At 43.3% G+C, this 26,996-nt stretch overlaps 1 protein-coding gene across 1 annotated transcript; it reads left to right on the plus strand.

Annotated features, from left to right (window-relative positions):
• Nucleotides 1–9,977: 9,977 nt before the first annotated feature.
• On the plus strand, nucleotides 9,978–26,788 carry RGCC (regulator of cell cycle). Its single transcript, XM_082047945.1, has 4 exons — nucleotides 9,978–10,453; nucleotides 20,697–20,804; nucleotides 24,466–24,528; nucleotides 26,185–26,788. Exons 1-4 carry the CDS (start codon nucleotides 10,237–10,239, stop codon nucleotides 26,190–26,192), a joined length of 396 nt encoding a protein of 131 aa, XP_081904071.1. The 5' UTR covers nucleotides 9,978–10,236; the 3' UTR covers nucleotides 26,193–26,788.
• Nucleotides 26,789–26,996: the final 208 nt, after the last annotated feature.

The following is a 26,996-nucleotide window of genomic DNA, read 5'->3' on the forward strand; positions in this document are numbered from 1 at the left end:
CAGTAAGGTGGGAGAAGGAAATACATGGTATTTCCAGGACTGATTTCATATGATAAACAGTCAAACTTAAAGCAAACCAGGAAGCAAGGACCAGAGCAAGAGCTGTCTTCCTATTCTATGATTCCTGTTCCCTGTGCAGAGAGCCTATCACAGAGCACTCCTAGTTCAAGACAATGGTTTATACCACAAGTAATAAACTGTCATAAAACCTATCTATACATGTAAGCAAACTATACCTGCAAGAGGCCTTGGCTCTGTAAATAGTAGTGCAAAAGACATCCAGGGATCCACAAAAGGCATCAGGCACCAAAGGAGTCTGTTAACTGTCACTGGAGATGTCTAATCAAATTTTAGCTAATCCACACACTTGATTATATTTGAAATGAGCTCAGAGAGTACCCGAAGTTGGAGGAACTTTTATTTCTATTAATAACATTCCCTGAATTTCTAAATGACTGTCTAGGGAAATTCAAACCAATGGTCTGAAGCAGCTAGATAGTCTATGAAACACATTTGGAAGAACCACGTATGGCCATGCCTGAGGAGCAGAAGCGCAGGAGGCCATTGAGGAGATGGCAGCAACAAATAACTGATCAGAAGAAAGCTGCCTCTGCATTTGGCTGTTTACTCTTAGACAACCTCTCACCAGCATTGCCCGTCTCACAGAATCGACTGGGTTGGAAAAGACCTCAGAGATCATCGAGTCCAACCCTTGGTCCAACTCTAATCCATTTATTAGATCATGGCACTAAGTGCCATGTCCAATCTCAGTTTAAAAACCTCCAGGGACGGTGAGTCCACCACCTCCCTGGGCAGGCCATTCCAATGCCTGACCACTCTCTCTGTAAAGAATTTCTTTCTAATATCCAGCCTAAATTTCCCCTGGCAGAGTTTAAGCCCATGCCCCCTTGTCCTATTGCTAACTGCCTGGGAGAAGAGACCAATCCCCACCTGGTTATAACTTCCCTTCAGGTAATTATAGAGAGTGATGAGGTCACCTCTAAGCCTCTTCTCCAGACTAAAGAACCCCAGCTCCCTCAGCCTCTCCCCATAGGTCTTATGTTCAAGTCCCTTCACCAGTCGTGTTGCTCTTCTCTGGACCCGCTCCAGCACTTCAATGTCTTTCCTGAACTGAGGGGCCCGGAACTGAGCACAATACTCCAGGTGTGGCCTCACCAATGCAGAGTACGGGGGAAGGATCACTTCCCTTGTCCTGCTGACCACGCTATTTTTGATACAGGACAAGGCCCTGGCCTTCCCGAGGAACGAGGACCACAGTGCCTGGTGGCCACATGACCTACCATGACACACACTGGCTGCGGAGATCTGACTACCTTTTTTTTTCTTTTCCAGAAACATAAGCTATTTCTGTGTCTGCTGGCCGTCTCTTTCCCTCCTCATTGCTGAGGGCTTGTAAGCTTGCTCTAATAACAAGAAACTCATGTCTGTGCCAAGTGCTAAGCCTGGCACAATGCCACGCGAGTGTGGAGTTGCTGCGTGCTCTTTGAGGTGTGCTTTTGGGAAGACTCACGGCCTAAGAAACCCCGGATACAACAGCATAATACATGTTTTTCAATACCATGGCAGGATAAACCTGGATGTGCAGAGCTGCGGTTCACGGTGCCTACAGTGGCAAAGCCTGTGTTTTTCAGTGGTATTTTACAGCCTTTATTTTTGCAGCTTCTGTCCTCTCATGCAAATACTCTGACTTCAGTTTTGTATTCAAATCCTCTGCTGTAGAAATGCAACGAGTAAATCAGTGCTGGGCAGTATGGAGTGGGCAATTCTGAAAGGCTGTAATTTATGACATAAAAGTTGGAAATAGAAAATGAGCATATGGAAGAAGTTGCTGTCGCAGATCCTCCCTCTGGCTGGGGGAATTAGAGCATGGTTTACTTAACTTTCGTTTGTGAGGAAGCCAGGATGCTGCTATGGCTTGTCACAAAAATTATTCGAGGCTGAGAAAAATGGAAAAAACCCAGAGCGTTCAATAATTATTCTTAAATTGAAACACAGTTGTCTCGGTCAGAGGGAAGAGCTGGATGCAGGACGTCGTCACTGATTAACACTGATTCTTTTCTTCCAATCTACACAACCCCCTGCACACTCCTAACAAGAGAGGCTTCAATGGACTAAAGCATGGTTATTTCCCAACCATAAATATGCAAATCCCCGTCCCTTGAAGGAGGGTGATTTACTGGCTAACTGAAGCACAGGGATTACTGCTTTTGTTCCACGTTTGTATGGTGACTGACTCAATGGGGTCCTGGTCCATGACTGGCACTACTGCAACACAAATAAATGGAGAGCTCCACTTCTGTTCTAACATACGCAACCACATGCCTTCAGCAAACAAGCGCTCTTGGCTTCTCCTTTTGCCTCCTACTGCTGCAAAGCCAACAGAACATGGGAGGGAGGGCAAGACTTATTTTTTTCAGCCTGCTATGGTAGCTTTTTTCAGTAGCGTGGATGGGAACGACATTCTGCACTCCTTGCCGTCCCTGACATCCCCTGTTCTTGTGGCTGTGCTGGTCTGAGTTACCTTGAGATTGGTGCAATACCAGAGAAAGATGCTTCTGGATTGTGGAAAAAACAAAGCATTGGTTTAGCCACACAGCCACAAGTAAAACAGACGAAGTGGAAGCTCATGTGCACTTCTAAAAAGAAAAACAAAACATACACCACAAAACCCAGAGGATACTCAGTGTTCCCAGGAAAATCTAGTGAGAATTCTTCTCGGGCAAGACACATTTTTCTTTCTTTGAATGTGACTAGCATCTTTTTGGCCAGGTATTTTGGCCACAAGTATATTTTATTATCATTGTAATTATTAATTACATCAATTTAGAATCTGTATTTCTTGGCCAGGTTTAAGGCTCTGGAAACACACATCCCCAAACAGTGCTGGATATGAAGAACAAGACAACCGAGCCAAACAAGCTACGTGTACGTGACTGTGTGAAATATCATAATAGAATTGTCTAATTGTTAGTCAGAGCAAATAGCATTCACGTAAAAGCAGATGTAGCCTGCGACTTTCAATGCCTTTTATTTTACTTATGGAGGAGATGAACTAGGGGAGATGTCTTATTATTTTAACATGTAAGAGCTCTCTTATATGTTTCACTTCACAAGACTTAAAATTTGTTTCCAATGTGGTTTCTGTGTCAGATATTCTTCATGAAATAAAAGCCTCTTAAACCTTAAATTCCTGTCTGTTTCCTGTATATGATCACCCACTGTTGAGTCAGCGTGCCCTCTTCTCTTGACAAAATTAATGGTTTTTTAAGCAGCACAGTACCCAGCCATCTTAACTCTTCAATTTATCAACAATTCAGAAGAAAAACAGGTTAAAAAAAAAAAAAAAAGATCTGCTTCTGTTTTGCTTTTGAAATGGTACAAGTTTCTTAATGGAGTGGTAGTCATTAAAGGTTTTGAAGCAAAACTGGCAAAAAACTAAAGAACTCAGTTTCTCCAGTTCATGATCCAGCATGTTAATTTACACCAACCTCCCTATGGTGGCAGAAGCATCATGTAGAGGTAGAAATGGTGATTTGCCCTGAGCTAGAGCCCACATCCCAATGACACATAAAATAAAGTTCACAGTAGCACAGAATCACAGAATGTCAGGGATTGGAAGGGACCTCGAAAGATCATCCAGTTCAATCCCCCTGCCGGAGCAGGAACACCCAGATGAGGTTACACAGGAAGGTGTCCAGGTGGGTTTTGAATGTCTCCAGAGAAGGAGACTCCACAACCCCCCTGGGCAGCCTGTTCCAGCACTCTGGCACCCTCACTGAGAAGAAGTTTCTTCTCATATTTAAGTGGAACCTTTTGTGTTCCAGTTTGTAGCCACTACCCCTTGTCCTACTGTTGGTTGTCACTGAGAAGAGCCTGGCTCCATCCTCGTGACACTCACTCTTTATATATCTGTAAACATTAATGAGGTCACCCCTCAGTCTCCTCCAAGCTAAAGAGACCCAGCTCCCTCAGCCTTTCCTCATAAAGGAGATGCTCCACTCCCTTAATCATCTTTGTTGCCCTGTGCTGGACTCTCTCCAGCAGTTCCCTGTCCTTCTGGAACTGAGGGACCCAGAACTGGACACAATATTCCAGATGTGGTCTCACCAGGGCAGAGTAGAGGGGAAAGAGAACCCCTCTGGACCTACAAACCACCCCCATTCTAATACACCCCAGGATACCATTGGCCTTCCTGGCCACAAGGGCACAGTGGTGGCTCATGGCTCAGTTGTTACATTGCTTTCATATGTATGCTTTTTCCTTTTTGTTTGTTTGTTTTTGTTTGTTTTGTTTTGTTTCCACATTACCCTTTTAAACTGATGTTCACTGCTACAGGACTCTTTTGGCTGACTTCTGCTGCTAGGGGGGGAAATTAATGGAACAGGAACAAACTGTTCACTCAGTCTTTATGCAGAGTCTCATGTGCAATCTGTCCATGCAGAGGGCACATGCACAGCCTTGTTTTCCTGAAAATAGAATCAAAAGGAGGCCATTTCTTCACGTTTGGTTGCCACACAGCACTCCAGCTGCCAGGCTCTCTCCCACTTCTGGCTTACTGCCGTGGGACCTTTGCTTGCATTTTTTTGCTGTCTTCTTGGCCTTTTGACCACTTTTCTGTGCTTGTGCTTTGGATGCTTCTTGGCACTGCTTTGCTCATAGACATTCTGTTTTCAGGGTATCACCAATGTTTTGTACTGGCAAAACAAACATAGGCATCATCGGAAAAACCTGATGACCAATGAGGAAAAGAAGAAAAGGACTTGTCATGCAGCTTGATATTAGAAGTGTTTCTTGCAAATGTGACCAGGAATTGGCTTGTCAGCAGTCGTCTCTTTCGACCCAAACAGCTCAAATTTATCTTAAGTTACACCACTGTGAAGAAGAACTGGAGGCGGTACGAGGTACCTCCAGCAGTTCTGTACCAAGAGGATACAGACAGTACTTCCCTGAGTACAGAAGAATCAAACAAGCAAAGAGCATGGCCGTGTTTTCAGGTCCAAGCCTTTGGTTGGGACCTATATGTCTCCTGTGGAGCTGGAGTACATTTTACGTTTGGGCTGGTCTTCCAGTTAAGTTTCCTCTGAAAGAGAAATCAGCTGATGCACAAGAAAAATACTTAGAAACTGAAACCACGATAAAACAGCTGGAGACAACAGCAGATACGCATCAAACTTACTATTGCCCCAAGTCAGACTGATAGTGTGAACGTACCTTACATTAAGTGACACTATTCCTTACATCTTCTCTCAAAAAAGCACCAAAGAGAATCTGATTATTTTGAAGCTTCCTTATCTCTTATTTACCCAGTGCCATCCCTCTCCTTACGTGAATTCCTCTCCCTTTCCCATGCAATACTCAGCCAAAGTCCCCTGACACAGCACTTTCAGATTTTGAGTGGTTTTGGATATCTCTTTGCTGTGGACAGAATCTCACACTAAACTGACCCTTCCAGAGATGTCAATATGGGTTACAATTACACCTGTCAGTTTGAATGACTTTTAGTCCAGCTGCAACAATAGTGATTACATTTAAACCACCATAAACACATTTCAGATTAAATAACACATTTAACTATATCCATTCAAAACTCCAAGAGCTCAAAGTACTGAAAGACAGAGGAAGAGAAAACTGCACGGGCTATATGGTGTTCACATTTGGAGGTTAATTTGACAAGCAGAAAATCCAGAAGCATGATGGGTCGGAGAAAGCGAGTTTAGGTTTTGGGGGGATCCAGCAGGAAGGTGTATGTTTTGCTCACAAGGCCACGGTCACGGGTGGCAGTGAGCTGGCCCATGAGTTTGCATCCACTGTGTGTCAGAGTGAGAAAACCAGAAGGATTTGCATCAATTTGTGGTAAGCCCAGCTTCAGGTTTGGAGTCTGCAAAAAGGCTGGGAGAAGAGGAAAGAAAGTCCTATGGAAGGTATCTGGCAATTTTCTTTCCCCAGTTTTTCAAGACTAATTATATTGCTCTAAGTCACACACTCTTAGTGGTGTTGTGCATTGAGCTACAGGTCACAGGCTTATATTTATCCCAGCTGGCTAATTACACCTCTGATGGTACTCAGGTAGCCTATGTGAAATGCAGGGCTCATCTCAGCCAAGTTTTAATTAGGCAGCTGCCCTCATTACAGAACAAGTTTAGCAATTCGCTCGTGCAGGCAATTCCACTTGCAGCGTGAAGGATAAAATGGACTGGAGTGTGAACCACTGTCCCACCCTTCCGAACAGCATCCCGAGGGCAGGGTTGCGATGTGCTGAGCAGGGAGACAAGTTGTCCCGATGATGTCTGGGCTATTCCTGCTCGGTGGCTCGTGGAGTTGGGTTTCCCCGCGTCAGTCTGGCTGGCACCTTTGCTCTTTCATCCTCCCGCAGTTTTCACTTTTTTTCTCCACCCCTGTCTAGATGCTGGTTTCCCTTGCTTTCCTTCAGCTGGAAGTCCGGTGATGATGGGCTTTTATTTATCGTTCCTGGGTTTCAAATGAAGCACCTACTTTAGCCAATTGGTCCTTCTACTTTTTGTGAGTAATTACTATTTTTGCAGACTGAAAAATATTAGAAGACAACTGGAAATAGTATGTTCAAAGCTCCAAGCTGCTTCCATGGGCAGGGATTTATCATGCTAGCTTTTGTTTAGCACCAATTCCGGTGAGAAGACAGGATGAGATTTCACAAAACGTTTGCTTTTAACTGCGGGAACACGGTGCTTACTCAACAGGACTGATATTTTGGGGTACTCTTGATCTTTGAAGTGGTGAAAATAAATGATTGATTAGAGCAGAACTTTTCAGCCATTTCTGACTTGCAAATTCCCCCCTTCTGCAGCTCTGGTTTCTGCATATGTGCACATGGGGCTTCATATGTACTGTGAATTTTAAACTATTTCCAGTACATTTGCCTTTTTTTTTTGTATGTGTGTCTTACATGAATGCCTCAGAAGTTGTTCATGGATCTGTAGTCATCTCTGTGCCCTGGTTTGAAAACCACTACATTAGTCAACCTGCAACACCAATGCTCTTTGGTGTAGCAACACAGAGTTTTGTGTCCCAAAATTAGTTTGTGTCCCAAATTACTCCATGTTTCACTTAGAAAACTAGTACCTTGTGAGCTTTGCAGCTTGGCTAATATCAGACTACCTGCTGATGTTCTAAGTGTCTTTTCCTGAAGCATATTTACAGGCAGGATTTGTCGGTTTAAATAGCTCTGTGGCTCACAAGTTTGTGAGGTTAAAAATGCAGTAGAAAACCACCGTAAACATTGCATCACCAGCTGAGGAGGATCTGGAGACACTGTGTCGAATGGTCAAGCAGAAATTCACTTTAAATACACCTTGGACGGCTGCCTAGAAGAAGGGAGGGATTCGGTAGCTGAGGTTTACATTACAAGCTACACTGGATGTTTCCATCGATAAACAAGAGCAGCCAGACGCATCAGTGTGCCGTGTTTCATGGCACCGTGATTACAAGTGGCCTCATAATTTTGCCAGATGTGGGCTGATCCTGCTGGCATTGATGGCAAAAATGCATCTAATGCAGCGGGAGCATGTTGGGACCTTCAAGAGTATTTATGGAGATGCATGGCTTTATGGTTTATAACAAAGAACCAACAGGCATAAAACCCAATCTTTATTACCTCATGTATGAACTAATGGTTTATGTAGAAGATTAAAGTTCACCAGCTGAATCTCAGCTGCATTCATGGAATCACAGGCTGATGGGGGGAAAGGAGGAGCTGCAGTAGAAAACATGAGTATTTACTGGAAAAAATGTTAAGAGACTTGTCTATGGAGCAGTAAACATGATCAAGGATTGTTAAGCCCAGATTTGTTAAAAGAAGATTCTGAAACACATGGCTGTAAAGAAGGGAAGTTCTTGGAATCATCCCTTTGACACATGGTGTGAACTGTGGGGTTGTCCTATGCAGGGACAGGAGTTGGACTCGATGATCCTTGTGGGTCCCTTCCAACTCAGGACATTCTGATTTCTCAGGACATTCTCTGATTTCGTCAGTGTGCCTAGAAATGTTTCTGAAAATGGTAAATTTGAGTGTAAAATAATAATTTAAAGAGAAGGCCAGGGATAAACTCTTGTATCACTACAGGGAAGCAGTTGTTCTCTTCCCCTACCCACATCCCCATCTGCTCTCTCCTTTTATCAGCTCTGGACCTCACCTACCTGAACTGTGTCCATTCAACTCACTCCAACAGAAAACTACTCACTTTGTTGCTGGATTAGCTTTTTAGTGTTCTATTGCATTGAATTGGCTCAGTAGAAGATGAGACACACCTGTTCCAATGGTTGTGGAGGAGATCTGTGTCAGGAGTATGAGAAGGGAGAAGCAGGACAGGACATTCCCTGTTTTTTGGCAGCAAGGCCCCTGAACAAGTCCAGCCTTACCGTACAGCTCCACGTGCTACGTGTCTGTTCTTTGTGATGTGACCCTCTCCCAGACAGCTGTGAGATTACTTGACCATCTTCAGGAGGAATAATAGAGAGAGCACAGGAGGACTTTTAGGCTTTAGTTATGTTGCCTGTGTTCCTCACAAACCAGACAGATTTAAGCCTGATCTAAAGCACCTCTCACCTCTAAGTCACCTCTTGCTGTACAAACAAGCATGGGACTAAATAACCAGTGCGTGATGGGGATGCGTGCGGACAGTCGGGTCAGTCATACGTGTAGGTGCTTGGGCAAAAGAGAGTTGATGGCAGATGCGGGGCCAGGTCCTCATCTTTCTGGGCTGGGAGTTCTACCCAGCCACATACTCAACAGCTTTCCTTTCTGCCTTGTGTCTATTGTCGTTCATCCTGCCCGCGCTCTTGACGTCACACCCTCGTATCTTCTTGTCGCCTACTTTTTAACCTCGCGTTCCATCTATGTCACTGCTGTCTTCAAAAAGGATTGTTTGTAGCCACTTCTATTAGCAGAGGGAAAAACAGAGGAAGACCACAAGAAAGGAGGAAGCCACAGAATAAATAACGATTGAACTTCCCCATGAGAACATCTTTTGATCCACTGCAAAAATAAATAAATGCCTCCGTATCAGCCGGTAAAGAGAGGTGAAGAAATATGTTAAATACAGATGGTTTATTGTCTTGAATATTGTTTTTCTCATTCTACATCTTGCAGGAGCAATGACAGCATGTCTGGAAACATCAAGAAGTTTCAGAGAGGTTTTGTTCTTCCCTCTCCCTGTCCTCGACTCTTCTATTTTAATTCTAGATATTCACATAAACACACAACACAATCATAGCTCCTGATGCATATGCATGGAGTAGCACCTGATGTCTGTTTTCAGTATTACTGGCCATAAATAAATGTGACAGAGTCTGCCCCAATGGGCATTTAACAGAACCAGTATTTTAGCTGCTCAGACAGCTTTTATTTAAAATCAGCAAAAGGCAGCGCAAGAGCAATATTTGGAAGCTGTGGCATGTATAAACACCAGGTTAACCTGACTTCAGGACAAGTGCTGTTATCTTTCTCCTAAGAACAAGCAGACCTCTCCACTGGAGAACGCCCTGGCTGACACAGCTGGGGCGGCGGCTCCGTCTGCTTGAGCAGTTCCCCATGTCACCCCCTGTCACCTCCTCGTGCCCTCTGTAACCAGAGGTTGAGATCACAGCTCTTGGAGGGAGGCAGCTGAGCCATGACCACAGGCAGACATCTGCACAGTGTGGGGCGGTGGGTGACAGGGAAGGGGCTCCCGGCCGCCACATGCAAAGGCCCACGGTCACCGCAAGAGTTGTCCCAGTGTCACACAGTGGCTGCTGCCCCTTCGTGGGGCTGGGCAAGGATGGCCAGTCCTGTGTTTTTGTCAGTCCCCCCTTGCAGCTGGCTCTGATGCTCGTTTTACTCTCCACCGCCTCCTCAACCACAAATAACTGGGATTAGCGGACCGAGATCAGCCAGGAGAAGACACGATCACGCTGCCGGGGGTGGCGGTCGGAGGACGAGGGGCGACACTTCGCTCCCGTAGCAGCGCTGAGCTGTCGGAGGCACCCGCGTTCTCTGGAAAGCCGAGCACCGCGGCGCCCCCCGGCACAGCGCACCTGCACCGCCCGGCCGGCCCCCCGCGGCGGGCAGGGCCGGGCCGCGGTGCCACCTCCTCCTCCCGCCCCCTGTGCCTCAGCCCCGGCCCGGCCGGGCTATAAGAAGCGGCGGCGGCGGGGCCGCGCTGCCCATGCTGGCGGCGGGCTGAGGGGCGGCGGCGGGGCGCCATGAAACCGCCTCAGGCGCAGCGGCCGGCGGGTCAAGCGCTGGGGGAGGACGGCGGCGGGGACCTGGCGGAGGCGCTGGGGGAGTTCGACGCGGTGCTGGCGGAGTTCTCCTGCCCCGCCGGCCGGCGCCGCTTCTTCTACGGCGAGCACCTGGAGCGCATGAAGCGGCGGAGCAGCGGCAGCGTCAGCGACGGCAGCGGCCTCAGCGACTCCGAGAGTGAGTGTCCGACCATCGGTGCGGCCGTCTGTCCCGGCCGTGCCCCGGCCCTGTGCGGGGGGAGGGAATCCAGAGCGGGTGTTAAAGCATCGCGTCCCCTTCCTTGAGAGAAGCAGGGATCCCCAAACTAGCACTTTTTAATTTTTATTTGTCTGATTTACTTTTTGGGTTAGAAGCTGCAAGGATGCACAGTCCGGCCCTGCTGGTTTTGTTCTGGGTCTCTTTAGTTTGGAGAAGAGGAGACTGAGGGGTGACCTCATTAATGTTTATAAATATGTAAAGGGTGAGTGTCACGAGGATGGAGCCAGGATCTTCTCGGTGACAACCAATGATAGGACAAGGGGCAGTGGGTACAAACTGGAACACAAGAGGTTCCATTTAAATATGAGAATAAACTTCTTCATGGTGAAGGTGTGAGAACACTGGAACAGGCTGCCCAGGGGGTTGTGGAGTCTCCTTCTCTGGAGACATTCAAAACCCACCTGGACGCCTTCCTGTGTAACCTCATCTGGGTGTTCCTGCTCTGGCAGGGGCATTGGACTGGATCAGCTTTTGAGGTCCCTTCCAATCCCTGACGTTCTGTGATTCTGTGTGTGTGATTCTGTGTGTAGCGGCAGAGGAGGCTCTGGAGTGAAGCCATGACAAGGTCGCCTCCAGAGCTGATAAGGGCAGAAAAAGATTTGCTGCAGAAAAAGGTTGAGCTGGGGGGACTCTGACAAAAACCAGGTGCTGAGACACTGAGGCATCCTGGCACCTTGGAAATAATTTTTTTTTCAAAAAGTCTCTTAGGTTAACAGGGACTGTCAGTTGTATCTCAGTAGCTGAAGTATCAGTTGAAAAACATTGAACTGAAGTGTGCCTTCCAGAAGAGATTGAAACTCATCCAGGTTTGTGGTTTAGTGTTGTCAGTGTTTCAGAGGTGATAATTTTAAGCTTGCGCCCAAATATACTGGACCAGTACAAATGGTGCATGCAGAACATTGCCCAAGAAGGCTGGGAAGCAGGTACTGACTCATGACCTGCTCTGAGCAAGAAAACATACAATTGCAACAAAGTGTTTTTTTCTAGTTAACTTGGAAAAAAGTTTTAGCCCTCTTATTATTTTGCTAGTCAGGGAGAGAAAACATCTTTGCTCTTCCAGATGGTGAGGCTGGAAACTGCTGTTCTTCTCAGGAGCAGTAGGCTCAAGGGCTACTTTGCCAGAAGTAAGTTCTGCTAAAAACAAGCTATACTCATTTTTTTTTAGTTCCTAAACTGTACAGGCAGTTCTAAGAAGCTTATCTGTTTTTTCAGCTACTTAACACAGAATTGTTCCTTTAATTTCTGTTGTGCATCAGTTCAGCAATTTACCATGCAGTTCTGTTGACCTAGCGCTCAAACTTTAATATGATCTTCCTAGTGCTTAGGCTGTGACAGCGTAGCATCTCCATATTATCAGAGCCCATTGTTTCATCATCATGGGTAGGATTTATTTCATTTCATTGAGAGGTAATGTTTTACCTGCCCTGAACTTGGGTACTGTGATTGGAAATGCCTTTTTTCTTTTTCCTGTAGTGGATATATGTGGATCCAGATGCTGCTCTTGTTTCACAATGGAGAGGATGAACTACTCCTTCCAAGTATCTCTTTCCCTTTGTGGGGGGGCTTAGAAAAGTCTGGCTGATTTAGGCTGGACACTAGACTTTTGGATGGCTGAGGGTGTGTAAGGTGAGGTCTGCCTTTGCTGGGTCAAAGCTGATGAAATATGTGAGCTGTGTTGTAAATCTCAGCCTGTTATTAACTGCAGCAATAGAGCCCTAGTGTTACTATTTCTTATGCAGTCCTTCAGTATTATAATATAGTAACCTCTCACATGCTCTTACCACAAATGAGACACTTGAATTGATAGAGTGAAGATTATCTAGTGAAATAATCTACTCGTGAGAAAACAAGAAAAAACAACCAACCAACCAAAACCAACAAACCACACAAAAAACACCCAACAAAAACAAAACCAAACAAAAAACCAACCAAAACCAACCAACCAACCAACCAACCAACCAAACAAAAAAAAAAACAAACCAAAAAACCAACCAACCAAAAAAACCAAACCCAGTATCAAGAACTTACTCTTCTTGTGTGGATGAAGACATCTGTAGTTGCTTGGCATGTCTGCTGTAGTTCAGAAAACTAAAATATTGAAAAAGGCTTAAAATAGCTGTTTTAGGAAGGGCTTTTTGAGGAAGATTGTGTTCTCCAACAGGGCAGGAGGCCTGGTGAGAAGCAGCGTGGTTGTGCAAATTGGCAGACCAGATTTTCAGGAAGATCTGGAATATAAAAATCTGATTTAGGCTGAAGACAAAAATGGGATAGCAGGCTAGACAGGGTTTGGCTCTATACACATTACTCAAGGACCTTGTATGAGCAAGTTGTGAATCTCCCAAATCCCATCCTGTGCTGGGGTTCCTCTCTTGGTGATGCATCATCTGAAAAGTGGCTCTGGAGAAATCAGAAGTCACTGTCTTCTGGAAACTGGTGTGTACTGGACTAGGAGGTGCACTAAAAGTGACCTGTTGGCATCCAGTGGTGTCAAGTATGTGAGGATACGTCTAAGGGAGGAGAAACAGAAAATTAGCTGTCTCTCCTAATTTCTCAGAACAGGCCCAGTAAAACTTTTATTCCTAAAGGTATCATTCAGTTTGGACATCTTGTTTTGAAGTTGTAGTAGGATTAGAGAGGAATTGCAGATTTATAAAGAGCTCCTTTTATGAAACAGGCTCCAGTGTCTGATGTAATACAGCTGCACTCCCTACATCTATTTCAGGAATAGAATACTTACCCAGGCTCTTTCTGTTCAGGCTCAAGTTTTCTCCCCCTAGGTTCACGTTTCCTTTGGTCTCTATCATTTAGTGCAAATGTAGTGCTGAATTCATGACCTTGCTTCTCCCATGGTAATGCTGAGGTTAAACATCACTGCAGGATCAAGGAGAAACCACGCTGAAAGAGCAATTTCTGACAACATGAATCTGTAGCAATGGAAAGGGAATTCCAACAATATTATCTGCAGGTATTTTGAATGATCCTCTTGTTCACGAAGACTCTGTCTGTGCAAAGTCTTGTTATCCAGTGCCAAGACTGTTCCAAGTACTCTTTGTCATTTATGTACAGAACAGTTCAGACTGTCTTAGTGCTCTCTCTTCTTGTTCGTTGGTTAATCTAATTCTCCCAACTGATGTGTTGTGGCTCAGGGTTGGGTCTGTGTATATTTTGGCCACTCCTGCAGTGGTGATACCTTTTGAGTCTAGGGTAGGGAGGTCACATTTTAAGCTGTTGCATCTGTTTGTTTTGGGGCTCCTGCATCAGTCTTAGATTCAACTTTACGGGAAGCCAGGAATCAGTATCTAGTGGTTCTACTTGGAACTGTTCTGCAGTAGGGTGAGGAAAGCCTCTCCTTTCTTGGGGCTTCTGCCATGAAGATGAGTGCATGTAATTTAGCAGAAGTATTTACAGAAGATTTTTATCAATATAGTTAATTCCACAGATATTGCTTTGAACTTTAAAATCTCCTCAAGGGACCTAGCTCTGAAAGTACTAAGTGAAATTCTTATATTACATATTTCAGAGTTTTAAAAAAAAAAAAAAGTTGGAAGACACTACTGTGGAAAATGGCCATGATAAGTACTTGGTTTTCTCACGTCTTGTCCTGTTATTTGACTAAACAATCTTTGGACAAGGTCCGTCTTGGCCATGGTTAAGTATTGTACAAAACACAGTGGACTCTAGACCTTACAGTAACAGAGAGGCTCACGTGTGCAGATGTTGATGATGATGTTAGTTCTTGGCCCACAAGTATTACATTACCCACAGCAGCTGATGGGGTCACTGCTGGAAATGATGATTCAACTGGTGAGTTAGTCGAACAGACATTCTTGAGTTGCTGGACTCTGAGTACCAATTGTGTTTCAACTTGATGTATTTAGCCAGATCGAAGTATATCAGCTTCGTACTTTAGCTTATTAATCATACTGAAACTTATAAATTGAGGGATACCTTATAACTTTTAGCTGTATATGTTGGTTGTGATAAAAAAGGATTTGTGCTAGTACTGTGCTGGCAAAAGCCACTAGTGTGGATGCAGCGATGCTGACAGGCTCTTACAGATACAATTTGCTTCCTGTGTGTTGGAAATAAGATTGCAAAGAGAAGTGCAGGCTTGCCTGTGTATGTCCTCTCAGTGCACTGTGCTAGTACAGTATATGGCAATGTCAGGACAGTCTGCCAGGTTTAGGCTTAGGGTAATGAACAGAAAGCTGGACTTAATTGGAGGTTCTGAAGGGAAGGTTCAGCTTCCAGTCTCTCTGTTAAAAGCATTGCAAAATAAATGCATCAGTTCAGTTCTTGCACTCATACAGCCAGCAGTATATCGCCGTAGTTATTTTTAGGAATATGTAAATGCATCTAGAGCTCTTAATTTTATAATTTCAAAATCAAGCAGGTGCAGAGTTACTAAGGGATTGAACAATATCTGTTAGCACCCGGAGACTGGTGTAATGCAAGCATTTGTGCTTACGTGCTGTGGCTGTCTCCGTGTGCTTGTGCTAATGCCTACGCTATCTAGAGATGAAGTGTCATCCACTGTTAATACTGTAGCACTCATCCTGTTCACATTTGCAAGATGTGACTGTAGAGAAGGTACAGAAAAAGGCAACAGAAATGATTGAAGACATAAAATAGTTTTCAAATGATTAAATAAGCTGGGACTGCCAGGCTAGAGAGGAGAGAGATGTCTTGGGTGGGGACAAGCCAGCCTTCCAGAAGATCTTAAGTAACCTTAGGAAAGTGACTGCTACCTCACCCAGTATGAGGAAATCAAATTAAACCAGCATGTTTTGAAGAAATATGAGGAGCTATTTCTTCTCGTGGTGTAAACTGTAAAATGTATTGCATTAAGGTATCATGGATGTTAAAATTTTGCATACTGAAAAAAAATAGATAAAATCACTGTGAGAGAGATGGGGCTGTTGAGGACCACTGCTCTCTTGGAAGAGAAATTGATCTGGCCATTGCCAGAACTTGGTAGAGCTTGTCCTGAAACTATCAGTGTGTGGCTGTACCGCTCTTTAACTGCTCTATAGGCATCTGCTGTGAGAGACAGAATGTGGAGCAGGTGAGCCTTTGGTCTTAGCAGCAAATCCCAGCCTTACGTGGGGAGGAGAACATTTTAAGGAGGTAGATTGTTTCTGCGAACTTCTAATGGTCTGTCTCTAACAAGAAGGCAAAACAATATTTATAATGAAAAAAAAATGAAGCAAGACTCTCCTGGAGAAATAACATTTTATTAAATTACTGATAGATTCAAGGGGAAGAAAATCCAGAAGTTTCTGGTGCAAAGGCTTCTCTCCAGGTGTTTCAATTTAATGAGAAATATGCTTTTTGGTAAGATTTCCTGTTTGTACCTCCCCAGCATACCTGTTTCTCTCTTACACTTAAAAATGAAGCATTAATAAAGGGCAATATTGGAGTCAGAAATGCTGCCACACAGGTAGTAAGCATGGTGGAGGAGCAGAAAGGTAAGCTTTATATTATTAAGCTTCTCATTATATTATATAATGAGAAGGTGCCACTTGTATGTCTGAATTTCAGGCTTCATAGATCACTTACTTGTAACTATGTGATTTGAAATATTTTTAAATCATGAAGCCTAGAAGTGTCGATAATGAAAAGGTGCGATTTTTGTGTCAGTGTTAGAACAGGTGTTTGTTAGCTAAGCGAAAATCCCACAAAAATAAACAATGCAGCCAAGTGTAGCTGTGATTATGATCAAAATAAACACTACCCTTGAGGGCTGCAACATATGTGTTGTCAAACAAACTCTTTGCATGCTGAGTATTTCTCACTTCTGCTGGTGGCATTAACAATTCCTGCTTCTATTTCTTATTTTTTTTAGCTAGCACGCTTTGTTCTGACTAGGAATGAGTTGTGCAGTGTGTTCATTAAATGCTCAACTATTGTTTTACAGTAAATTCATGGCTTGTAGAAAGAGACCTAAGCGGAACTTTAAAGTTCTTCTCTGAAAACTTCAGGGGTGTGATTTATTATTTTTTTTCCCCTTAAAACTTTCCCCACTGAAAAGTGCAGTAAAAATTCTACTGACTCCAGTGCTCTTTAAAAATGTATCCTGAACTATGATTCTAGAAGGAGCATAATATTAAAGAAGTCAGACAGCTGAACTTTTCCGTTGTCTGTTTTAAAATGAAAAGTTTGAGGTTTTCCTCCTTCACTTAATTACTGCCCAGAACCTTTCACTTGCTCACTTCATGGAGACATTCTATATTTACATGGTATTGCTATGTTTTCTCTTTGTGGTTTACCTATATACTGGAACAAGCAAAGGTCAATACTAACTACAGATTACTTTGCCAAAGTAAAATACACCCGTGTTTATTCCAACCCTCTAATTTCACAGCTATTGGCTTAGTTTTACTCAAGTAAATCAACTCAGAAGCTTCACTCTCAGATTTTAAGGCCTTTTTCTAAAGAGGCAGTTTGAGTGTTGTGTTGTTTGCTTGTTTTTCAACAAAGGGGCATCGCTTATATGTGTGTATGGTCAGTGGAATCAAAATACAAACTGAAAAATAAGCAATGAATGACAAATGAACTTGCATCACAGTGGGAGAGAAGGGGCTGGATGGGGAGGGACAGCAAGGATGGGGGTTCTTGATGTCAGGCTCTGTTATTTGGGTTGCAGGGGATGTTGTGTTTATGTGGCAGCGGAAATCTTCCAAGGGCCATTATGGGAAGTGAATGAGAAAATCTTGGCTGTGGCAGCTGGTAGAGAGCGAGGACTGAAGTGTCCTTTTCCCAGAGCTTTCTGCCCTACAGCCACGCTTTGCCAGAGCAGATACTTTTGTGTGATGGTTATCGTAAGTATTTTTTGACAGGTTGGTTGGGTTTTTTTTCAGTGGTTATAATGACCTTGATAGCAGAGTCAATGTGTTCCTCCTTCTGTGACCAGGATTTCTGCTGCTTTGTGGCAAATGTACCCCATAGCCAGTAGCTAAAGTGTGTTTTCACTTGTTAAGAAAGTTAAATGTTGGTATTTTACTAAACTATTAATATTACAACCTATCAGAAGATAGCCCTATTTTGTGAAAGCATTTTGCCTTTTGAACCTAGAAGAAAAACATTCAGATATTTAAAGCAACAGTTCTGCCTCATTTTCTCTTTGCCCAGTTGTAAATATTTCCCAGCACAAGGTTTGTGGAAGCCAGTATGAAATAACATTTTCTGGTTTCAGTGCATTGCAAGGTGAGCAGTCAGTACATCCAGCTGCTTATAGCCAGAGTATGGAGAGAAAACCACAAAAAGAATCAAAGGTGACTGCTGGCTCAGATATGTACACGGGTATAAATAAAAAGAATTCTGTGATTGGTTTGTGCCCAATTTTAAATGGCTTGTTAAAGCTTTTGTAATTTGAGTTGCCTTCACAAGCGTTCGCAAAAAGAACATTTTATTCCAGCTATGTGTAAGAGCAACTGGAGCTTTGGATTTGGTGTCTGAGGAGGATTGATTCGTGGTATAAGTTTCCAGCATCACTGAGTTTGGTGTCTGGATACTGGTATCATAGACACCACGTAAAAAGTACATTCAGTTTTGCAACTGTTCTCTGGATTATTTTTTATTAATTCAACTAGCTCTAAAACCCTTAAAATACAAAATGATTTAAAAGGTCTTGTTCTGCTCTTCTCAAATACATTATCTGGACAGTGTTTGATCTTTGGTTTGTTCTGTCAGTGTTCCAGTGAGTTGTACTCTTGGCTACAGGACTGTTTGTGTGAGGTGTTATGAGTTACATGGCTTTTTTGAGACACAAAGGGTTTTGTTCTGAACAGCTAGAATTTTCCATTCAAAGTTTCTTGGTCACTAGGGTTTGCATCTTGTTTGAAAAGAAATGTGGTTTTTAGTTGAAAGTTGGTCTGTAAGCTGATTTCAGGAGGCAATTTGTCATACCTTTAACTGTAATTTGCAGACCGTTAATGTACAGGGTTCATATTTTATAGTACAACCCTGGTGACACATCATTGCAGAGCAGTGTCAGATTTCTCTTCCCTTAGTTCTTTTTGTTTTAGTAGCTGCTTTTAAAATAGCTTATTTTTTCATTTTTCTATCTAAAATTATCTCAATTCTGCATTGTATTCATCAAATCTTTCTTAAATATGAAGTTTCAAGTAGATTGGATTTGATCTGCTCAGGTTTAGAGGGGGGAACAGGCACTTAAGAGTGAAGATTAAGAAATTACAGCAAAAAGCCAGCATGAAGCAGCATTACCTCTCTTTCTAAATGAGAAATACCAGTGGTGGCTGATCTGGGAAAGCCATTGTCTCAGGTAACATATCACTCACATCAGTGCTCACATTTGGAAACAGGCAATGAACCTATGGCTGAGGAAACATCTGACTGGCTTAGTAGATGCAGTTGTCCTGTCTGGTCTGATTTGTCACTGTACTTGTCTACTCCTGTGGAAGGTGGGTTTATGCTGGTAAGGACTGTGGGCTGGAGGAGATATGGGGTATGGACACATGTTCTTCTTCCCAAAGAGTGGGGAACTTACGGTGGAGGAGTATTCAGCTGGGGGATGGTCTCTGTGTTTGATATCTGTAAATGTTGTGGTGGGTGGTCAGTGATGTTGCGTGGTGGTGTTGCTGGAGAGCAGAAGGCTCCAGGGAGCCCTTATTGCATCCTTTCAGTACTTAAAAGTGGCCTGTAAGAAAGATGGGGACAGACTTTTTTAGAAGGGCATGTAGTGATAGGACAAGGGGTAATGGTTTTAAACTAGAACAGGGAGAATCAGGTTAGACATGAGGAAGAAATTTTTTACACCGGGGGTGGTGAAACACTGGCCCAGGTTGCCCAGAGAGGTGGCAGATGCCCCATCCCTGGAGACATTCCAGGCCAGGCTGGACGGGGCTCTGAGCAACCTGATGTAGTTGAAGATGTTCCTGCTCATTGCAGGGGGCTTGGACTAGATGAGCTTTGAAGGTCCCAACCCAACTATTTCTTGATTCTATGAAGGTGTAGATTTGCAAATCTTGGCAAGGTGAGCTGTGGTCCTGTCCCTTTTGCTAATTCAGCGAGACCACCCAAGACAGTCATCTCCTGGCACAGTGAATGGGACAGGTGTCCAAGGAAATGTGACAACTCAGACTCGGATGGGCTTAATACTGCAGTGCAACCAGCTCTTAGGCTGGGGCTCCAAAGACAAATGTTACATGTGCTGCAGGTAGGTGAAATTGCTGGTCTCAGTGGCAAGCAGTAGTAGCCAAATGTGCCAAATAAATGGAGACTGCTGCTGTATTCATATGACAAGGGTTTCTTTTTGTAGAACTACAGTTTTCAGGTCACTGGCTCACAAATGCAGGAACCAGCAGTTTTGGTGTCTCTGACACAATGACAACTCCTCCTTCCAGCAGAGCCATGACTAATACTTGGTGCACACTGTGCGTCCTGGAACTCTTTATGAAAAGAGGCAAGATAAAGACAGCTTTTGATGCTTTTGAAGCTGAATGTCTTATGTAAAATCCAAAAAAATCAGAGTGGTATTGGAACCTTTGCTATGGCATATAAAGCTTTCTTTAAAAGATTACGTGAAATAAGATTGCAGAACATCTTGTGTACAGACTTACTGCTTTGTGAACTCCAGAGAATTACAGAATAAAAGCAAATTAGAAGACGCTACACATGTTATCTGGAACACAAGACCTAAAGCATCAGATTATAGGGAAATGGGTGTGTTTGCTTCAGGGGTGAGGGCAAGGCTTGAATGTATTTTCCATGCTGAGGGACTGTCCTTGTCCTGGAGCTCTTTATTCAGCTTTTTTAATAGCTTTTGAAAAATCCAGGTAACCAGAATTTCCAAGAATATTGTAGATCAGTCAGGTCATACCAGGCCTAACTTAGTGGATGAGGAATAATTGCCACTCCTGTAATATTTTCCAAATGATGCTGACTGCAGGGAAAACTGACATGTTCCTTACTGGGGGATTTGTCCTAGGGCTGCTTGCTTTAATAGTAGATATGGGAACAACAGCCCCCACACAATAGTTGGTATATTTGTCCCCCTGGCTTTAAATTTGAGTCTATAAATTTGAGTTCTGCAGATGCTGAAGCCTGTGTGGGAAATGTCTCATTTATCTCTTTCTAATTCTTTTTGCAAAATTGCAGAAAGTGTTGATTTTTACTTCAAAACGTAACGTTTTTTTTACAGGTGCGGATTCACTCTACAGAAATAGTTTCAGCTTCAGTGAAGAAAAGCTAAACTCTCCAAGTGCATCTACTCCAAGCTTGCCATCTCCATCAGTAACTCCATGTAAAGGTAAGCTTAATTTTAACTGCTGGCATTTCTTCCTAAATCTTGACTATACGGGGTTCTTTCTGTGAGCCAGGATTCACATGCATGCATTGACTTGTTTTTAAAATGACAACAAAACTAAGGATTACTGTTGAGCACACTACGGATGCAAGTATTATTGTATTGATCACAAACAGCAATAGCACACTGCATCCATGCTGCTTCACAGGTCACCCACACGTAGGAAGTCAAGGAAGGGAGCCAGGAGGCCTGCGTGGTTGAATAGGGATCTGTTGGGTATGCTCAAGCAGAAGAGGAGAGTTTACAGGTCATGGAAGCAGGGGCTGGCCACTTGGGAGGAATATAAGGCTGCTGTTAGAGGATGTAGGAAGGCAGCTAGGATAGCCAAGGCCTCCTTAGAATTACAGCTGGTGAGAGGGGTCAAGGACAGCAAAAAAACCTTTTTCAAATACATAGCAGATAAAACTGATACCAGAGGCAATGTAGGCCCACTGATGAATGGGGTGGGTGCCCTGGTGGCAGAAGATACAGAGAAGGCAGAATTACTGAATGCCTTCTTTGTCTACTCTGCCAGAGGCTGTCCTGGGGAGCCCCGTACCCCTGAGACCCCGGATGAAGCCAGGACAATGGAGGAGTTTGCTTTAGTCGATGAGGACTGGGTTAGGGAGCAATTAAATAGTCTGGACATCCATAAATCCATGGGTCCAGATGGGATGCATCCGCGGGTGCTGAGGGAGCTGGCTGAAGTCATTGCTGGGCCGCTCTCCATCATCTTTGCCAAGTCTTGGGAAACGGGAGAGGTGCCCGAGGATTGGAGGAAAGCAAATGTCACTCCAGCCTTCAAAAAGGGCAAGAAGGAGGACCCGGGTAATTATAGACCGGTCAGCCTCACCTCTGTCCCTGGGAAAGTAATGGAACAGCTTGTCCTTGGTGCCATCTCAAGGCATATCAAGGATAAGAGGGTTATTAGGGGCAGTCAGCATGGCTTTACCAAGGGTAGGTCATGCTTGACCAACCTCATAGCCTTTTATGAGAATGTAACAAGGTGGATGGATGATGGCAGAGCGGTGGATGTGGTCTACCTTGACTTCAGTAAAGCCTTTGACACAGTCTCCCACAGCATCCTCACAGCTAAGTTGAGGAGGTGTGGTCTAGACAATAGAGTAGTGAGGTGGGTTGCAAACTGGCTTAGGGAGAGAAGCCAGAGAGTGGTAGTCAATGGTGCGGAGTCTAGTTGGAGGCCAGTATCTAGTGGAGTGCCTCAGGGGTCAGTGCTGGGGCCAATATTATTCAATATATTCATCAACGATTTGGACGAGGGAATTGAGTGTACTATCAGCAAGTTTGCTGATGACACCAAGCTGGGAGGAGTGGCTGACACGCCGGAGGGCTGTGCTGCCATCCAGCGGGACCTGGACAGGCTGGAGAGTTGGGTGGGGAATAACCTAATGAAATTTAACAAGGGCAAGTGTAGAGTCCTGCATCTGGGCAGGAACAACCCCAGGTTCCAGTATAGGTTGGGAGATTACATATTAGAGAGCAGTGTAGGGGAAAGGGACCTGGGGGTCCTGGTGGACAACAGGATGACCATGAGCCAGCACTGTGCCCTTGTGGCCAGGAAGGCCAATGGCATCCTGGGGTGGATTAGAAGGGGGGTGGTTAGTAGATCGAGAGAGGTCCTCCTTCCCTTCTACTCCGCCCTGGTGAGACCACATCTGGAATATTGTGTCCAGTTCTGGGCCCCTCAGTTCAAGAAGGACAGGGAACTGCTGGAGAGAGTCCAGCGTAGGGCAACGAAGATGATTAAGGGAGTGGAGCATCTCCCTTATGAAGAAAGGCTGAGGGAGCTGGGTCTCTTTAGTTTGGAGAAGAGGAGACTGAGGGGGGACCTTATTAATGTTTATAAATATATAAAGGGTGAGTGCCATGAGGATGGAGCCAGGCTCTTCTCGGTGGCAAACAATAATAGGACAAGGGGTAATGGGATAAAGCTGGAACACAAGAGGTTCCACTTAAATATGAGAAGAAACTTCTTCTCAGTAAGGGTGACAGAGCACTGGAACAGGCTGCCCAGGGAAGTTGTGGAGTCTCCTTCTCTGGAGACATTCAAAACCCGCCTGGACATGTTCCTGTGCGACCTCACCTAGGTGTTCCTGCTCCAGCAGGGGGATTGGACTAGATGATCTTTTGAGGTCCCTTCCAATCCCAAACATACTGTGATACTGTGATTTTGAAACACCAAACTATAGTAGGGTCCTTTGGCTTATCAGGAATTGTGGTTCTCCTTACAGAATACTTCACTTCAGAATTAACTTGTATTACTTCTTACTGAAGCAACTAAGTAACTTAAGTGTCGCATCTGTATACAGAAATATGTGGCCTGGATGCGGGGATGCAGTAGGTGGCTTACTTGAGGCTATATGCTGCCATTCGAGTTAATGCAGTTACTCAGATCCATATAGACCTTGCACTGACGGTACAACCCACATGTTAGCAATTCCTTTCTCCTTTGTAGCTTTGCTGTTTCGAAGTGGCTTCTGTCTTGCAGCTGATCTGACTCCTCAGGACGTTGTTTCATTCAGACTAACTTAGATTAACTCTGGAGTAGACATATCAGTAAATGAACAATTATACATATGTACTATATGGTGCTTTCATTACAATATCCCTGGAAGCATTCCAGGCCAGGCTGGACGGGGCTCTGAGCAACATGATCTAGTTGAAGATGTTTCTGCTCATTGCAGAGGTTGGACTAGATGACCTTTGAAGGTCCCTTCCAACCCAAACTGTTCTATGAACTAGTCTTCTCAGATGCGTGTTTAAGAGCTTTTCATGCTTTCACGTCTTTACCACAGTGACCAGCTGCCAAAAAAAAAAGTTAAATGCTTTATTTCTAATTAGGATGATACTAGGGATAAATAATGAGTAATAGTTAATAAGAAGTAGCAAAAGAGAGTTCAGTTAAACTGGTGTTAAATACTTGGAAAGGAATTGCACTGAAGGTCAAGATGCTCTTCCTCATGAGAAGAGGAAAAGACAGAAATAGAGTTGGACCTGGCCTGGAGTAGATCACAGAAATGAGATAAGAAAGCCACTTTCAGTAGAACTAGATTGAATGGAACCAGTGTTCTACTCTCAGGAGTAGAAATTTAGCTATGTTTAGATTAAAATTTTAATGTATGGACCAAAATCAAAGGATCTGACATCCTTGTAAGCCAGTGATACCAACATGATTTAAGATTTGGATGACATGATTAGATTTGGGTAGGACTGGGAGCTAATTGGGTAGGGTTTGAATTGGGCCATGAATGCAATATCTGAATACATGCAATGAAGAGGCCTTGCACAGTAGCAAGGACATCTATTAGTTGACATATAGCTTTTTTCACCTCTCCAACCTTTGCTTTTTAAATAAACTAAACAGAGGATTTCTTTACTGCTGTCAAATGGAAAGCTATAAAACCTAGAATTTTAATTCAGTCTCCCCTGTTTTCTAAAAATGCATTTGGACATTGCAGCAACCCTTATTGAACTTTCCTGAAAATAATCCACAGCATGTTTGATACCACTGAAAATTACTTGGGGGACTGTGTGGTTTCAATGTTTGTTTTGGCCAGAGAAATAGGTTCTGTTTAAGCAGTATTGACTGTCTCTTATTTTGCAGCAAAGCTTGGAGACACAAAAGAACTGGAAGACTTCATTGCTGATCTTGACAGGACACTAGCAAGTAAGTAGATTTTTATTAGTGGGCTCTATCTCACTTGGTACTGTCAAAGAGTGATGAAGGCCAGTGTATGGTGGGAGGGGAAAGGGAAAGGCAGCAGTATAGTTCTATATAACATGGATTTATTTTAGTTTGCTAGTTCTATGGATCGTTATGTGGATAAGAAGGTAAAATAGACTAAATTCTGGTCTTTGCCTGAATTTTCAAGGCATGCAGTTTGGCTAGTGTGACAAAGGCTGTACTGCATTGAACCTCTGTCCCCACCTCCGAGGCAGCTGCAGTTCACCCCTTCTTGGCGGGGTATAGATCAAGTAAACATCACTTTCTTAAATACTTAAAAGTCAGCCAAAAAGTGGGGGCTGGTTTCTTCATTATAAAGCTAAGTAACGGGAGGAGTAACCGTAGAGGAGGGGAAACTTTTTGTATTCTAGACTTTATGAAAGAATGAAGGAGCAGATAACCGTATCTGTTGACTTAGGTTAAATGTCAAAATCCTGTTTGTTCTTGTCTTTACCAGGAGTGGAATTTAGATCACTTTTTCTATCATTATTTAGAAATTTCATTGTCTAGTTACAGTAGTAGGTTTTCATGGTGATTTTTTAAATAAAACAACAAAACTGAAAAAGAGCTGTCCTTTTCCCAACCATATATTCTGCCTATTTCTGCTTCTTCCTGCACTTTTATGGACTAGGGATTTTTTGTATGGAATCAGACTACAGAGCCCAAAGTGACAAATTGTAGGACTAGACCTAAATAGCAGCATGAACAAAACCCTGCCAGTAAACCATGAACTGAGAGTTTCTTGTGTTCAATAGGTATTTTCCCTTCCCTGTAACTCTTGAAGCCTTGGCCATCTGCCTTGGACTGAACTCAAGACAGCTGCCCTTACGAGCTTCCTACTTCCCTGTCGTCTGACTTGTATCTTAATCCCAGTTTCACTTCCCTTTCTTAAAATATATTTCTAGTTTCCTGACTTCTGTCATGGACACGTGCTTGAGCTAACTATGTCTCTACCACTGAAACCTTGTTGACTGGTTGCTCTTCTGAAAAACTTCTCAGTTTGAAGATTTGTTTAGGATGACGAAACCCTCGAACTACCAAATATTTACATTGCTGCATCTTGCACAACCATTGTGCAGCTCACTCTTGCGGGGCTGCCTATAGTCTATAGGTTTCATTGTCCTCCTGCAAGGCACATGGAAGGTGAGGCCAGGGATTGGCCACCTGCTGTAGTGTTTATTTATTGTGTGTTTTATTTTTTTCCTCTTAACTAAGCAAACCTCTAGTTATTTCAGCAGAGTCTCATTTATTCAGCATCACTTGTCTTACCAGTGGTACACTATCATATATGGAAATTCTGAGGAAAAAGTCCAACTTCCATTAGATATTGATCATTGCATTTTTAAGGAGTTGTATTTATATGCTTGAAGTTACACAGAACTTTGTACAGATGTCTTTTCAAGCTTAATGCACTTGTAGAACACTAGTCACTCTAAATTATTACATGTTAACCTTTTGGCTCTTTTGTTAATTAAAAAAAGGTGTAGTTTTGACATATTGGGCAGTATAGCAAGCTGGGCATAGATAGGGTGTCTGGTATGTCGACAACATGCAATCTTATTTAATATAGAACTCAATGATCTTGTTTTATGTTTCCAGGTATGTGAAATGAATCTTTGGCATTGTGCTTGCCTGCAAATGTCTTCCGAAGAATAAGTGACACCTGTCACTGAGAACTGCTGCCCTTGTCCAATAACTTTGCTACCCAAGATATTTACCCTCTGAACATAACCTTTGGAAACTCCTACAAGTATTTAACTGGCAACATCAGTCTTGTTACTTTGTGGCAGATGGAGTTATATAACTTAAGTGTTACAGCTGTATTTTGCTTTAAAATATAGCTTGAATTTTAATTTAAAGTTGCTTTTATGAAAATATATTTGTAATTTTATATAGTTGAGAACTTTTAATGCTTTTTCCATTATAATATATTTTTGTATGCAAATAAACCCTGAACTGGAATCCAGATGTCTGAAGGCTTCATATGAACATGTGAACTCTGAAACATAAGTACAAATTAGGCTCTTATTGAAAACATCAGACTTTAAAATATCTGGTAAGGGTGTATTTCCTGTTAGGCAAAATGTATTGTGCTGGCTTCATGTGGAACTTCATATTTTTCTTTTCAAATTGCTTAAATAAGAGTTTTGTACTATGTAAAATTAATACAATCAGGAAAATAATAAAATTGGTCAAACTGTTACTTCAGATTTGCTTTAATACACATGAAATAGCACTGACTTGGTCCAGATTTGAGCAATAACAGCTACTTCAAACCCTATGTAAAAGCTAGCTTTAAAATTACATTCCATTCTACATGAAGTGCTAATTGGGAGGTCAGACATTCAGGCCCATGGGTTTAAAGGTATGGAGATCTTGTAGCACCAAGAAAATACTTCAGTGTCTGGATG

This window comes from Streptopelia decaocto (genome assembly GCF_964273445.1).
Source record: "Streptopelia decaocto genome assembly, chromosome: 1".
In the NCBI taxonomy this organism is placed as follows: Eukaryota; Metazoa; Chordata; class Aves; order Columbiformes; family Columbidae; genus Streptopelia; species Streptopelia decaocto.